The 16,744-nt window shown below is 42.7% G+C and overlaps 1 protein-coding gene across 1 annotated transcript in view; it reads left to right on the plus strand.

The window, feature by feature from the left end:
- The window catches only part of LOC125637691 (uncharacterized), a 176,543-nt gene that overhangs the window by 108,819 nt on the left and 50,980 nt on the right, over window positions 1–16,744 (plus strand). The window contains exons 3-6 of the mRNA XM_048852538.2: window positions 12,135–12,208; window positions 12,991–13,076; window positions 14,071–14,110; window positions 15,977–16,057. Coding sequence (XP_048708495.2) covers window positions 12,143–12,208; window positions 12,991–13,076; window positions 14,071–14,110; window positions 15,977–16,057 — 273 coding nt within the window. The 5' untranslated portion in view covers window positions 12,135–12,142. The remainder of the gene's footprint in view (window positions 1–12,134; window positions 12,209–12,990; window positions 13,077–14,070; window positions 14,111–15,976; window positions 16,058–16,744) is intronic.

Genomic DNA, 16,744 nt, shown 5'->3' on the forward strand with positions numbered 1-16,744 from the left:
CAGCCAGGAGGGTGTCTGAGCTCAAGGCACTAACATCAGAGCCCCCTTACACGGTGTTCTATAAGAGCAAGGTTCAGCTCAGGCCACATCCTGCTTTCCTCCCGAAGATTGTGTCGCAGTTTCATATCAACCAGAACATCTTCCTTCCCATGTTCTATCCTAAGCCGCACTCAAGCGGCGAGGGGCAAAGACTTCCCTCATTAGACGTCCACCGAGCACTAGCCTTTTACATTGAAAGAATGAAACCGTTCCAGAAGTCCATTCAATGGTTGGTGGCCATGGCAGACAACATGAAAGGTCTTCAAGTCCCCTCCCAATGAATTTCATCGTGGATCAAGTCCTTCTACTGAGAGTGCTACAACCCGGCAGGGGTGCCTGCCCCTCTGATCACTGTGCACTCCACCAGGGCGCAGGCCTCTTCAGCCACTTTCCTGGCTCAGGTGTCTACTCAGGAAATATGCAGGGCAGTGACATGGTCCTCCATACGCAGTTTCACCACACATTACGCAATCACCCAGCAGGCCAGAGACGATGCGGCCTTTGGTAGGGCGGTACTACAATTGGTGGACAACTCTGACCCCGCCTCCTGAACTTGGGCTTGAGTCACCTGGTTGGAATTGACATGAACAAGCACTTGAAGAAAAAATGGTTACTCATCTTCTCGTAACTATTCTTCGAGATGTGGTGTTCATGTCCATTCCAATTCCCTCCCTCCCTACCCCTCTGTCGGAGTCCCCAGCAAGAAGGAACTGGGGAGGGTTGGGTTGGGTCAGAAGGGCCCTCTGTTGGGTACTATGAAGATGCAAGTCCAGGGGGCCTCCAGGCCAACCCTACAGATACTGCTAGGGGAAAAAATCTTCCATCTGTCGTAGAAGTGGCACAAGCACACCTGTTTTGGAATGGACATGAACAACACATCCTGAAGAACAACAGTTATGAGAAGGCGAGTAACAGTTTTCTTAAGCTTGCTACACCAGATAAAAGGAGAGAAGTAGTTGATATTCCCTCAGGAGCTTCGGTTTTCTTGTTAAACATATTTTTAGTGATCCAACTGTACATAAATGAAAAATAACCAGAAACGGGCAATTTGATCTTTGGGGAAAATAAAGTGAAAAGGTAGGTACATGGAACACAGATTCTGTTTAAACAATCATTGTTACCTAGGTGAGTACATGTAGTTAGCAATAAAAACTATACAAGGGGGAATTATCTTAAAATATAAAATACCGGCAGTTATTTTGGGATCATAGTAGCAAGTTGTAACTTGCAGGCTAACAAAACAACACTCTTGCCCTGCCTAATCTATATGCTTTTATGTGAAATTGCCTTGGATATTCTTTCAGGGCAACAGAGTTGTGGGCAACATTATTTGAAATCCCAGCTCAGCTGAATTAGCAGCCTGGAAATTTTCCAGGTCATCTAGGAAAGTTGTTTGTAGAAGTGTGAAGAGTTCAGGCTACATATTGATTGCTGGACAGTGTTCAGTACAGATAAGCAGTAACATACTTTCTATTCAAGTCTCAATTGATCTTATGTTGGGGTCAGTTACAGCTTAATCCTTTAATTCCTTAACTCTTGATATTGGGAGCTGGAAGTTTGGCCTCTATAGTCCTATTGGGTCCTTTTTTATCTCCTCCTCAACTCATGAGAAAATTTAAAAAGAAACTAGTACATAACTTGGTTATTTCCTAACCAAAGTCATGTGCACAGCTTTACCTGCTATTTTGGCAATCTTTCTTTCATTATCTCAGATGCATTCTCTGCTTTCACTGAGGACATTCATAGCTGCTTTGGGACCTATGATACATTACACTCTTTTTAAATAAGGAAATTCCCACCCCTGAGGAAAAGTAAGAAAATGAGAGAGGAGGTCTGGGAACCAACCTTTGAGGTAAGCTAAAATATTGGGACTTAAAATTCACATAGGTATTTGTTTTGCTTTTTATTTTCTAGATTTTTTCAGAGGTGGAGTGCAAACTGAATGGTGCTATTTAGTTTGCAGAGTTTACAAGGTCCCCACATCACCAACAGAACTTACAAGCTCTTTGAGCAAGCCAGTGAACACATACCTAGGTGGTGGCACAGAGCCACTCGTTTGAAGGCATGCTTGTATATTTGAAGACATTTTCCACTGCACGTGTTCAGTATTCAATTTTCAAATGACTGCTTAAATCAAATCCAAAGCCAGTTTGTTTCCAATTAAAAAAAGTATCAACTTACCCCCCCATCCCCCCCAAAAAAGTGAGGTTAGAATTTTTTGGTTTTTTACAATGGAAAAAGTGTAATTTTTTTTCTGTCATTACTCAGACTAGGGAAGGAATTTATCCTCAGACTTTCCAAATAAAAATTGAACATCCAAATGAAATATGGAAAGTTTCAATCTCAAAAGTGAATATTTTGACCATTAAGCATGTCAGTTTTGTGTGTTTATATCTCAAACTGTTTTGCAGCCTGATATTGCTCAGGATCGAGCAATAATAGTCCACTAATAGGAATGCTATAATAAAGTATGGAAGCACTTTCCATCTACAAAGTGCTTTAGTTATTAACCATCTAAGCCTCACAGCACTCTTTCATGGTAGGTAAGTAGTATTGTTCCCATTGTACATATGGAGAAACTGAGGTGGAGAGATTAGGTACCTGCTCAATGCTTTAGGATGAGTCCTCATCAGAGCAAAGGGTAGAATTTGTGAGATGATGATGGCGCCCAGTCGCCAGGTTGTACTGTGTCCCTCTCTTGAGTATTTTGCTAAGAGAAAACTAAGGTGTTGAGCAATAAATCAGGATTTCCCCAGCAGGCTGTTGTGTATTAGTCAATGTTTTTAGCAAAATGAATTCTTTAGATTGTTGAGGGATCAATGCTGATAAATGCAAAGTAAAGCACATTGGAAAACATAATCCAAACTATACATGTAAAATGATGGGGGTCTAAATTAGCTGTTACCACTCAAGAAAGAGATCTTGGAGTCATTGTGGATAGTTCTCTGAAAACATCCACTCAACGTGCAGCAGCAGTCAAAAAAGCGAACAGAATGTTGAGAATCATTAAGAAAGGGATGGATAATACAGAAAATATCATGTTACCCCTATGTAAATCTATGGTACGCCCACATCTTGAATACTGCATGCAGTATATTGGAAGTATATATATTGGAATTTGAAAAGGTTCAGAAAAGGGCAACAAAAATGATTAGGGGTATAGAACAGCTTCCGTATGAGGAGAGATTAGTAAGACTGGGACTTTTCAGCTCGGAAAAAAGACAACTAAGGGATGACATGATTGAGATCTATAAAATCATGACTGGTGTGGAGAAAGTAAATAAGGAAGTGTTATTTATTCCTTCTCATAACACAAGAACTAGGGGTCACCCAATGAAATTAATAGGCAGCAGGTTTAAAACAAACAAAAGGAAGTCTTTTTTCACACAACGCACAGTCAGACTGTGGAACTCTGCCAGAGGATGTTGTGAAAGCCAAGACTATAACAGAGTTCAAAACAGAACTAGATAAGTTCATGGAGGATAGGTCTATCAATGGCTATTAGCCAAGATGGGCAGGGATGGTGTCCCTACCCTCTGTTTGCCAGAAGCTGGGAATGGGCAACAAGGGATGATGGATCACTTGATGATTACCTGTTCTGTTCATTCCCTCTGGGGCAACTGGCATTGGCCACTATCAGAAGACAGGATACTGAGCTAGATGGATCTCTGGTCTGACCCAGTATGGCCACTCTTATGTTCTTGATGCTGATGGATCAGAAAAGTAACAAGTTACAAGGCTTTTCATAGTGTACCAGCAGTACCACCTTCTTGCAAATAAACCTGTTTGTGTCCCTGGTTTTATTAGCTACATTTAAATTTCTTTCTCTGAATTTGGTCCTACTTGCATGCTCCTCATTTGAGTCTTGTAATGTGCTTCTGTGGCTTCACTTGTAGCCTGTATTAGGAGTTTATGGCACCTATTTGAGCTAAGAAATGTGGCTAATTGAAGGAATAAACTGTTAGCATGTTCCAGGCCTGGGTGACAAGGAGGTAGTCTGTCTCACCACCATCGCCACCACTGAGGAGTTTGTGATTTGACACAGTTAATGGCATGGCTGCAGACAGAACTAGATTGCTTTTGCAGATGATCAGATATGTTTTGTATTAGCCCCGTCCACTTTCCACCGCTGCCTTTATATCCACTTGTTCATTGAGCGATGGTCCCTATGTGCTTGGGCGGCGGGTGGAGCCACACTTTGGGGAGGCTAGCCCCACCCCCTCTCCCCCAGTGCCAGAGTCCCGAGACCCCTTTCCTCTCGCCAGAGCCCCGCCGAGACCTCCTGGCCTCCCTCTGCGGCCGGAGCTCCGAGACCCCCTGTCCCCACCCACAGCCAAGGAGCCCCAGGCCAGCCAAAGCCATGAGCGCCCTCCACCAACCTGCTCGGAGGACCCCAGGGCTGGTCGGAGCCCCTGCAGCCGCGCCTTCCCACCGCAGCCCCAATCCAGGGAGATTACTAATGAACCCAGAAAGCCAAATAGCACATACTGCCTCCTCAACCACCCCGGAACCTGCATGGGACATAATAAAAAGCAATAATTTCCCCTGCCAAACCTGCAACCAGCGTCCTGCGGCAGCAGCTGCGCTAGGGGAGGCAGAGCCTCCCCTGGCCGATTATGCCGGCCGCCCATGCCTCTGTGTATTCCATGCGTAGGTTTGCCTACGTACCATACGCCTGAGTCTGCAGACTTTTCGTAAACTGTGTCTGTTGATCCGCTCAGATGCAGTTCCCCTCCTTGCGCTCTACACTGAGTGCAGAAAGGGCAGTGCGGACCGACGCCTCTCCAGTTCTTTTTTGCTGCTGCATGGCCTGAGTCAGAATTGTCTGTGCCCGCTTTGGTCTTCCTCTACTTTAGTACCTGTAAATCACCAATTGTAAATAGCTTTTAGTAGTTTAGACGTCGTGTTTTTAGTGGTTTTCTCGTTAGCTTAGTTTTCTCTGCCGCAGGGAGTATCTCTCTGTGGATAGAGACTATTGCAAGAGGACTGTGTTAGGAGCTGTCTCCTGCCCTGTTCCTTCTCTCAGTGACAAACACCAGGGCTGCCTTTATTGCCTTTATTGTCACCAATTGCAGCGTCTGCCAGTCTTTCTCTCCCTGAACTCATGAAGGACGAGAACTCCACTTGCGGAAGCACCTCATGGAGCAGGCTATGAGGCCCCATTTGGATCCAGTCTGGGGAAACCCCCCGTACCATGACCTCAGACCGCAATCAGCACCCCTCCAAGCATCCCTCTGGAGTAAAGGCCAAAACACTTAGTACTAAGAAACCCTTTCATGAGAGCAGAGGATATGACCATAGGCATAAGGACAGATCCCCATCCAGAACTGCCTCTAAGACAAAGGATCCTTCCCCATCTCATCCAACTTGGACTGAATTCTTGCACATGGGCCCTAAGGAGTTAGGTTTCCATAAACTTCCTTTTCAAGAGGGTAAGGCACGAAGGAAGAAGGAACCAAAAGATCGGTACTCACCGATCCCATCTGGGAGTTCCAAACTGGACCCCCTTTGACAGTTCTGGACACACTCCTTGTGGGATCCTCCAAATACTAGACCATTTGACAGCCCGGATCTGCTGTCCCCTCCTCAAGGGGATCATCAGGAAGGACCAAAAACTTTACCTCATCGGAGGATATTTTGGCTTTCTCCATCCCACAGTCTCCTCTTGGGCCTGGTCCTCCTTGGAGACATCACTACTCCTGAAGAAACCATCTTGAGGAGAAGGGGATCCTCACCTATTGCATCCGCAACTTGGAGCATCCTCCCACCGGTATTGATTGTACCACCAATAATGTGGGAGTCTATTTCATTGAGCGAATATGATGCTTCAGATGTGTATCACTCTTCCCCCGCCGAAGGGAAACAAACCCAGACAGAACGCGTGGAAAGTATTGGAACTGTCCACCTCCTTTGGGATACGGCTACCCAGACATAGGGTGCACATGTTCAATCTATTCTCAACCAAAGCAGGAAGGAGTCTACTAGGAGATGCTATGTGGCCAAATGGAAGCATTTCTCCTCTTGGTCACGACAATGCTGGTTATCCCCAGAATCTGCTGGGAATCCTGTTATTAATACCTACTAGCCCTTAAGACATTAGGCTTCTCTGGGACCATCTTGCATCAGTCAGCGGAATCACTTGCATCATTTTCATCTTCCAGTTGATGACCAGACTACCTTTACTCATCCTACGATGACTAGATTCTTGAAGGGACTACTTAGAACTTTCCCAACAGTGGTGAAATCCACTCCACAAAGGGATCTCAGTCTCATCCTTTATGTTCTCACCAAACCTCCCTTCTAACCATTAGCCACCTATTCAATGTCTTATTTCTCAATGAAAGTCTCCTTCCTAATCGCCATCACATCAGCCAGGGCCATTCATGGCAGATCTGCCCCATACCGTTTTCTTTGCCTTGACTCAAAATTCATCCCTATAGTAATTTCTGAGTTTCACATGAATCAAACCATCCTTTTCCCGGTATTTTTTCTGAAGCCTCATGCCTTTGATCAGGAGAGAAGGGTTCACTCTCCAGATGTCTGATGGGCTCTGACGTTTTACGTACAGAGTATAAAAGCAACTAGGAAAATACCTAGACTTTTTTTTTATCACTCTAGCAGAGAGAGCTTGACCTCTTGATCAATCTGCACAGAGACTTTAAGTGGATCTCAGGGTGCATCATCCTTTTGTTACCAACTAGCTCAAATTCCCGCCCCCACCCCTCACCCCATCCCAGAAGGGGTGAGATCCCATTCCACCAGAGAGTAAGCAACCCCTGAAGCATCTCTGTGAGATGTACTCTTACTAGATAGATGTAGGGTGGCTACCTGGGAGCTCCATACATATTTTTATAAAAAATTACGCTTTGGTCAGACCCATATCGTGTTTGACTACTATTTACAAATCTCCCATGTGTTGCATGCACATAAAGACCATCACTTGAAGGAGAAATGGAGGTTACTTACCTGCAACTGGAGTTACTTTGAGATGTGTGGTCCCTGTCTGTATTCCACTACCTGCCGTCTGTCCCGTCTGTTGCAGATCATGACTAGATTTTCAGTAAGAAAAGGAACTGGAGTGGCATTGGTCTGCACTGCCCTTTGTATCCTCAGATCAGAGCATGAGGAGACCTGTGTGTGAGCAGACCAAAGCACACTGCTTACTAAAAATCTCCAGACTCAGGTGCATGCATGTGTAGAATACACAGGGACCTCACATCTCGAAGATCCTCCAGTTACAGGTAAATAACTTTAATTTACTCATTAGATCTTCCTCTTGCTCTCTGTTAATGTGTGGTCAGAGGCATTCAGAACAGTTTCTGCCTCTTATTTGTGTTGCTAAACTGCGCATTTAAAATAGCGTAGAAGATATAATTCTACTGTACTAGACAACTAGAGGTCCCAGTCTGGGACCAGGATCCCAGTGTGGTCAAGTGTACCTATATAATAAAAAGATAGTCCCTGCCTCAAAAAGCTAAACTTATGAGAAGATAGAACAGTTAGGGAGGAGAAAATGACAGTGAACACCTCTAGTAAAGATTTAATAACAGGTGATGTAATAAGGTTTATTGCTCAGATTTTGCTTATACGTAGGCTTGGCGAACTCAATTTATGTTTTTTGTAACTTTGATGGATAATATCAGTGTTTATTTTTAAGCATTTCTTCAGTTTTTATTGATTTTAGATTTTCACAGCTTTGGGAAATTATGGGGGAGACATAATTATTTAATGACAGTAGACATTGAGAAAAGCTTTATACATTGTTAAAACACATTATCAACATAACATTAAAATATACAAAATAAATATCCTTAAATCCACAAATCATACACGTTTTTACTACTCATTTGCCAGTCAGTTTGTAACAAGTCTAATTCAAAGGTCTAAATCACTGGATTTTGACTCTAGTAAGTTCTCATGCAGCATTTTTCTTACTTTACCTATCTGTAAATTTCTGTTGTTGCTGGAAATGCTTTTTCATTGGTTTGTGTGTACACTGATATTGATGTTTGTTAACATTTACAGATAAAAATCTAATTCTTCCAAGGCTACTCTTCCTACAGTATCTGCTGTAACTGGGAAAATATATGCACAAAATACATTTTCTAGTGGAGAATTCTTGCTTTATTGTGTCTGTTTGCCAATTCAGTAATGCATCTCTTTCCCCCCTCAACCCCCCATTAGTGTGAATTAACAAGATTCTTCCATTGGCCTTTATATTTACCTTTTTAGGAGTCTGCGTACATGGATTTTAAGCACGCCAGGAGGATTGTTTAATATGTTTGTCTATTTACTTTAATTGTAGCTCATCAAAACAAAAAGAAAAAAAAAACCTGAACACATTGCAATTTTGCTAAGCAGCTGTAATATAAAAGTCAAGCCCCTCGGTATTCAGATGTTTCCAATCAACCTTTTGTTGCTGCCTCAAACATTTTAAGGTTTTATTTTTATCATAAACTAAGCCGATCTACTGAATAAACTTTGTAAAGTCTTTTAAAAGGCGAATGCTGGGCTAATGGATGGTTAACGTTCATGCACTTAGTATCACTTGAAATCATTTGTGTTTGCGAACCGCTTTCAAAATGAGGAGTCTGATGTGAAGGATGGACCTTTTTAAGGCCTTGGTCTGGAGCTGACACTGTATTGGCAATGAGCAGTTAGTAATTAAGTATGGTTCAGTAATGTGAGACATTATCTCCTGATGATTCTTGAAAGCCCAAAGGAGAGTAAACAGGCTGAATATCAGACTGTGGTTAAGGCTCTGCTCACCACATCTCCTCCTGCTGTGAGAGGTTATGCAAGGAAATTCAGGTTCTTCAGATTATTCCAGTGCAACAACTCTTGGCTGAGCAGGCACCATGGGGTTCTGATAACTTCAGTAGCAAGCTGTGCTGAGGCTGTTTATGGTGTTTGCATAGCATAACACAGTACCTCCTGCAGCATCAGGGGAGGGAAAAGCTCCCTGCAGGGAGACTAGGAGAGGGGGAAATGCAATCTTTCCAGTGGAAACCTATGAAGAGTGACTGATTTCATTGGAAAGAGTGGATTGAAAGGTGCTCTTCGTGTTGCTGTTTCATTTTCTTTCAGTGGGAGAATAGAACCCCTCTGCTTTAGCCGCTTTCTTTAAGGAGAGAATAGAACGGTGTCCAGTGTTGCGCTTTGGAGGGGTTCGGATGTAAAATGGAGACATCCCATATTAACCCCATGTCTGCAGTTCACAGGAGGGTTCCACAAGGAGCTTTCCCAGCTACTGAACAGAGGAATAAAACTGCACTACTCCGTCTCATTTTTGCAAGTACCAGTTTTATTTAGCAGCTCTCCCCATTCCTTAGCATGTTAGTAATGCCAGTGATCGTCTGTCAATTCATATTCAAGCTAGTATATGTGCTTTGGGAAATTGCTCTTAAGGGCCTAGTCTCCTTAATTGGTGAGTGTGAGTCCCATTAACTTTAATAATAGTTCCATATGCAGATGGAGAAGGGTAGAGCGTGTCTGTGGTGTATCTGTTAAATGGAGGAGGTCACATTTTAGCTTTCTTCATGGAGGAACAGATGTTTGTTACTAAGTTGTTACTTTTCCAGGAGGCTTTTCCTTGTCAATTCCATTAGGACTTGTCACATGCTCCAGAGAATCCCTTTTAAAATCCTACAAGGAAGAACTGAGAGCAGTTTCCTTTTAAAGCTTCTGCATTAATAGGGACTATCAGAGTTGTTTAGTTTATGGATATACTAGTTAGAGCTTCAAGTGATAGGTCACAATTCAATGTGTGCAATGGGAGAGAATTGTTGTTTGACTTCAGTAGCTTTTATATTTTCCTGACTCTGCTGAATCCATTTAGAGCACAGAGAACAGATTCCCACCCGCCCCCCCCTTAAACAAATTACTGAAAAGTTTTGTGATACTTCATATTTTTTAAAATGTTCTCGCATTAAGCCACTTGTGAAATAATTACACTCAGACCACAGTGCATTTCTGCTCTTGAAATACCACAGGTTTAGCTGTGAATATTGGTCTGGAGAAATCTGCTTGTCCGTGAATTTTTCTTTATTGCACATAACTTTTACGAAAAATATCCATGAAAAAAATCTTAGCCTTAGTTATTAGGTCAGTGTAGTGGGCAACTTACGTCGGCGGGAGCAACGTTGTAGTATAGACACTGACAGATCGACGTAAGCTGCCTGACATCAACCTAACTTTGTAGTGTGGACCAAGCTAAGTAGGATCATAAGTAAAAAAGGATGCTTAACTCTGGAGTGTGCTGAAGATTTTATCTCCGTACAAATCACTGTGGAATGGTCAGCTGCATTTAACCCAGTAATTGTGCACATAGATGGCTTCAACAGATGAGGTACCTCCTCGTAAATTGCTTCATTGCAACCATTGGTCTCTTCAGTTTAGGGCCTAATACTGCCATCCTTCTTCCCATGAGTAGTCCCACTGAGTAAAATTTTCCAAAGTGACTAAGTCCCATTGCTTTGCAATGGAACTTAGGCTTCTAGTAGGTAACTGAAGCCTATTGGATAATTTTACCTATTGACTAGTGGCTACAGGATCCGGCCTCATATTTGTAACTTATCCTAAAGATGCCCTTTATAGTTTGGTAGCCTGGTTAACAATGGTTCACTCTCTTATGGACTTTGCAGCAGAGGTGAAATGACATGAAAAAAGCTTGGAGGGGCCTAGAGTGAGAATGTAGTAGACTTGTGCCCCCTCATTGCAGCTGGGGAAGTTCTGAGGGAACATATCCCCTGCAGCGACTACATCTACGCTTTGCAGCCCTGTAGCTGAGAATTGGAACAGTTTGTGGCCTGTGGAAACCCACAGAGGTGTTGCTTTTTCGCAATGAAACGCTCCGGTAAAATTGCACAAAGGTGTTAGTTTTCCAACTTTCCTATCTTAAGTGTTAGGGAAATATTACATCAGCTAGAGTGTAAAGCATGTGTCATTTATACTAGACTAGACAAATCACTGGAGAGTATACTGAAGGGAGCAGTCTTGTATTAGGGTGAGGAGGGAGCAAGATGAGTTAATGGGTCCTCTCTCAATTCTATTCTCTGCAATAGACCATAAAGACCCCCAATTTTTCTCTGACATTTTCTTCGTCAGTCGTCTTTTCCACAGTAGATCATATTGTCAATGCCTATCCTTGATGATCAGGTTTCTTCAGGCTGCACCAAATGTTGACACTGATCCAGCATGTACAGGTATCTAGGAGACTGCCAGTGCTAGTTTGGGAATATGCTGTGGTTTGATTGGAAGGCCATTTCCATCAGCGAGGGTTTGTATGGGGCAGGGGGTTAAAAATTGAAATGTATGTGAAATTGGAAGTTGTCTTGCTAGTATGTACATACATGTGTGGCAAAGCATGACCATGTTCTGTTACTCCGGCTGAACTATTTAATCATTTTATATGGAAAGATGGGTGTCCAATACAGTAGTTCATGGTACGGTTACTGACTTGTTGCATCCTGTTTTGTTTACAGATCTGTTGCATATGTTGACCCATTTTTATTACATATGTGTACTTTAATAAGTAAAGTTTTTTTCTGATTTTTCTTTGACCTACAATCTGCCTTCAGATATATATGTGGCGCTCTCCATGAGTTCTGTGTACATATCTGAGGGAAGAATTTGGCATTTCGTTTTTATCAGAATAAATGCTCAGCCATTTAGCGATCCAGCTGGCATGCAGTTTGGTATAATGTAAGAGCTGTGCTGTAGCAGGACTGCTTAATAATTTTAAAGTATCCCCACTAAAAACTTGATTTTAGGACAGGCATGTGCACATAATGAACAAATATACAGTATCTGCTCCTGCAGTCCTTCATGTAGACAAAACTTTCACTTACTTAAATATAACTGTTTGCGCAGGCAAAGACAGTAGAATTGGCAGATATACTCTGTATGTGTGAGTACCACACACACCCTTTGTACTTTCAGCTTTTCATTCTCAGTCTAATTTTAGCCCTGGGATAAAGCTGGAAGTTGAAGTTGTCAGCGCAGCTTTTTCTATTAGCGCTTTCCCAAAATATTCCCCGGGCTGCATACATATTTGCTTATTAGCTCCTTTTCTCTTTTCCCCTTTTACCTTACAGCTTCTGACATGAAGAAAGATCTAGAGACCTTAATAGCACAGGAAAGAGCAGAGATCCTCGCCAAGTATGAAAAGGTACTGATCTCATTTTTCCTCCATTAATCTGCTCACTAGGCACGGGACTCCTGATAGTTAAGCTGTCTGGGGAAAGCAGGAACGTGTCATACAGAACGTGATGTCTTCATGCCAGTAACAGACTACACAAACACACACTTTTTTTCTGCCTGCAGACCTTTTTAAGGGTACAGGTGACGTGACCGTGTGTATTTAGTAATCTATGATGGGTGTTCGGCAGATAGGCTTAGGAGCCTCCGTCAGGTATACAAATGCAGGTTCTGCCTATTCTACCTGAACAAGGTCAAAAGAGTTGGCCTATGGCAATTACTCAGGATATGGAAGCAAAGTGGAGAGCTTTCATCACCAGCCCATTTTTTTCACTCTGTACTCCCAGGGTTTTCTCATTCAGACCTCATCATTTGGCACACAGCACAAATCCTGTGATCAGGAAAGTGACAGTCTCAGAACAGAGGGTGAATGGGCTTGAAGACTGAATTAAAACTAATATATTACTCTGGCCTTCTGTATCACCTTACAGACAGGAATGGAATAAGCCCCATACCGCCCCAAAGATGGTCCTCCCAGTTCAGGGTTGACACACAGCAGCGGGACAGTATGGAGGGAAGTCTGCATGGGTGAGGCCTGTGTCTCATCAAATCTGTAGACTGAGTGGATTTTAATCACTAGGACTGTCAGTCCAGTACCAGCTTCCGAGTGCGCAAGACAAACGTGCACATGCTGATGGCCTCACACTTGTGTTCCCTACAGTCATGACTCTTGTGTCTCCTTTTGCTTTGCAGGGAAGGCAGGAAGGAGCTCATATTGACCCATGGGAAGATGCTGACTTCACCCTGTATAAAGTCACAGACAGATTTGGATTTCTGCAGTAAGTTACTCGTTTCTCCTCCCAGTCACCCTTCAATGAAATGGACATTGTACAGTCATACTCCGTGCAGAAGGATGTCCTGTAACAGCTCCAGCAACCTCAGTGCAGGCTGCTGTATGGCCTTATTTGATCAATCCCAAATGTCTAGAAAGGAATGGCAGTGTATCTTCTCCTTCTGCATCCAAGCGTGTGGAAACCTTCTGATGTTGAAATGTCTTATTTAGACATTTTTGATCAGTAGTAAACTTTTAAACATTCCCAGCTTGAAACATTTTGGCTTATTAAACCAAGTCGAAACATTCAGGCTATTTTAACGTAGTGCTGCATCTGTCTAAGCTGGTGCAGTGCATCATGGGAGCTTTAGTTCAGAAGCCTCATGTCCCAGTTCTTTATGGGCCAGAATCCCCAGTTGGACTGAATCTCCCAGGATGTGGTCATGGGATGCCCATGATGCACTGCAGCAGTTCCACCAGAGGAGAGAGCAGAGCATCATGAGAGACGTAGTCCAACCAGGGAGCCCGCCTCGTAGAAGAGAATGGGAGCACGAGGCACCTGAACTACAACTCCCATGAGGCACCATGACAGCTCAGGCAGATGTAGTGCAATGTCAAACTGGCTTGAAATGAAAAGTTTCAATTTGGTTTGACAACCAAAACCTTTGAATTGTCGACCTGACCTGAAACTAAATACTTTGTTTCAATTTTCCTAACAGAAAATCAAAATTTTTACAAAATCAAATGTTTCCTGTGAAACTGTTTTTCTGTTGAAAAACCATTGACAGAAAATTGCTGATCAGCTGTACTAAGCAGTCTCTTTAAAACTCTAAGCTTTGAGTGATTGATTGTCCTCTGATTTAGACCGTCTCTATAAGGCAACTAATTTTAATTTGGTCCCTCAGGTGTGGTCAATTGAAGACTGCTTGTTTGCATTGTACAGTATATTGTTTTCCATACCCCTGTTGCTTGTTGATTCAATCAAATCCTTAATCTTTCAGTGAGCATGAGCTGCCAACCCGCAGTGCAGTGGAAGAGAAGGTAAGAGCTGTCAGCTTTACTACCTATGTGGCTCATACCTTGCAAAACATGGTGCTAAATGGGAAGGTGCTTAGGTCTGCTTTTTAAACAGCAAATACAGACTTTGCAGCATGGCCAACTAATCAGATTTTCTCCAAAAATATAAAAACCAGCATCTCCTAAACTGATACTCTGGAGTTGATGGAGCGACACCTTAGCACAAAGTTACAGGAAGTCAGTGCTCAGTGAGGAGTCGTTTCATAATGCTGTGGTAAAGATGTGAGCTCGGTTGGAGAGACCAGAAGGCACCTGAGAAAGCAGCAGAACTCTCAGTACTGCAGCTGAGCTTGGAGTAGGGAGAGGGGGAAGCTGGGGAGTTTCTTTAGTCCTGTGCAGCAGTTCTGATGTGGAGAGTGGAAGGTAGGAAAATGCCATGAAGGTGCAGCACAGATCTTCATGAGAAGCAGAGTGTGAGAGCATAAAATGGAAGTGATCTATTCACAACAGGCCTGATCAGACCTTCCAGTTAATGGTTCCATTTTTTTCTTTCAAATCTTGTTTCCTATCCCTTTCAGTTTCATTATTATTAGTGCTTTTTATTTCATTGTTCCAGACTTCGGATAATTTATTTTTCTTGCTCCAGTGAAATCATAAAACTTTATTTAAGACTTATAGGCAGGAAAGAGGTTGATAGTCAGCCCCTGCTGGGAGAGTGGTCTCAACTCTTGTGCCTCTTGCTCTCTCTGAGCATGGTGGAAGAGATCAACAGGCTGCAGCTTAAAGTCAGATGGGCATCCAGATGCCTTAGTGACTCTGAAAATCTCAGCCTAAATGCTTGATCCTCACTGGATGAAAAATGGAAGTGTCTTTGAGTATCCTGCTCCCCATTCATGTCTCCTTTAAGTTTTTCAGTGTTTCTGTTCCTCCTGTGATGAGTGCTAAACCACCTGGCTAATTGTGTTATTTGCATATCTCTAGGCATGGCTAGTTACTCTGTAGATGAAATGAGTGCTGCAGTGGGGGAGGGTCAGGATCAGCTTCTACAAGGAAGTATTGGGAACCCACATTTAGGAACATTAATGAAACTTAGGAGAGCTCGACTCATGCAATATTTCTAAACATCTGATTCAGCTGAGACTAGATGCTAGATCCCATTCAGTCACTTTAGGAGGGGCTAGATTGCTTCAGCTCACTGCAGGAAACCTATGCAGTTAGAGGATATTTCTCTACAAGTTCAAAAGCCCCAAATAAAAAAAATTAGATTAAAACTATAATAAAATACACTTTTTATTTTGAGATCACAGAGCTTAAAGGTTCTAAGTGGTGTCCTCTTCTCAACTACACTGCCACTAGAAATAAACTAGAGTTCACCTCAAAACAAAAATCCCTGTAACATGCTTGCTTGGGTTGTGAATAATAAGGGGTGACTGAGCTCAGCTGGTAAAGTTGCAGCCATTTGACCTCAAGGGAGCTGATTTGGCTCTGGGTTGTGGTAACATGAATGTCTAGTTTTGAGATCCGGGCTTAAATCCCCTGTAGTATCTGTATACTACCAGACAGACAGAACCCAGGGTAATTTGTGGCTGGATGAATTCCTAAGTATCTGTTACCTGTCAAGGAAGTTCTCCTGTTGAAAGAATTGTCTGTGTATCGTGGTGGCTTCCCCCCCCCCCCCGCCCCCACTACTGCGTGTAGAAATTGTATACCTCTGTAAGTACTTTTCCCTCCGTTATATCCTCTACCGCAGATACAAAAGGGTAGGGTGGGAGGGCTGAATGTGAAATGTCATTATCATAAGGTTAAACTGAATGAGGATGTGGAGTTGTTTTGTGCTTTCACAAGAAGCATTTCTGTAATGTTTGTTTTGATATGAACTGACTCTTTTAGCAAAAGCTGCAGGAGATTGAACGAGTGGACAAATGGCTGAAGATGCTGAAGAAATGGGGCAAATACAGAAACAGTGACAAGGTGAGGAGATAAAAAAACAAAACAAAACCCACTTGTAGTACTATAGGGGGAGAGATTGTGATGTCCTTCCCTTTGTGCTAGTCATTTTTTCCAAAGGTTTATAAAGAAACCGGAAACCCCTGAAAAATGCTTTATTTTATTCTTCCTTTTAAAGTTTAATAATATGTTGGCTCAGTAAAAGTGCTGACTGTTGTGACATATGGGGCCAAACTTTGAGGGCCTCCTAAATTCTGCCTGCAAATTTGGCACTTGTCCCCATTTGTGCAAGCGCCAAAAAAAAAAAAGGCCACCTTTGCTTGTGAGCCTGTCCATGCACAACTTAGGAGGCCCCTTGATTTCTAGGCCAGTTTCCTTGACAGATAAATGTGGGGGATATTTTTATTTGCCTAGGATTTACCTGCATACTATGTATCCTGATACTGATTTGATTGTCTGAACCCATTTGGCTGCTAACTGAGGCTATTTTGTGAACATCACCAATATGCCAAAATACGGGACTTAAAATAAACTCTGTGCAGAACAGCAATGGAAAAACCTAGTTATTTTAAGAGGTCATCTAAAAATCACAGCGTGAATCAAAACACATTTACTTAGCTTCTAGACTGTAGATAGAGTAGGAGGGAAGCATGAAACCAAAACTGCACTGATGATCATACTCTGTGAGGATGTGGGCGTACCTTTGGGTAA

This window comes from Caretta caretta, chromosome 6 (genome assembly GCF_965140235.1).
Source record: "Caretta caretta isolate rCarCar2 chromosome 6, rCarCar1.hap1, whole genome shotgun sequence".
Taxonomy (NCBI): Eukaryota; Metazoa; Chordata; order Testudines; family Cheloniidae; genus Caretta; species Caretta caretta.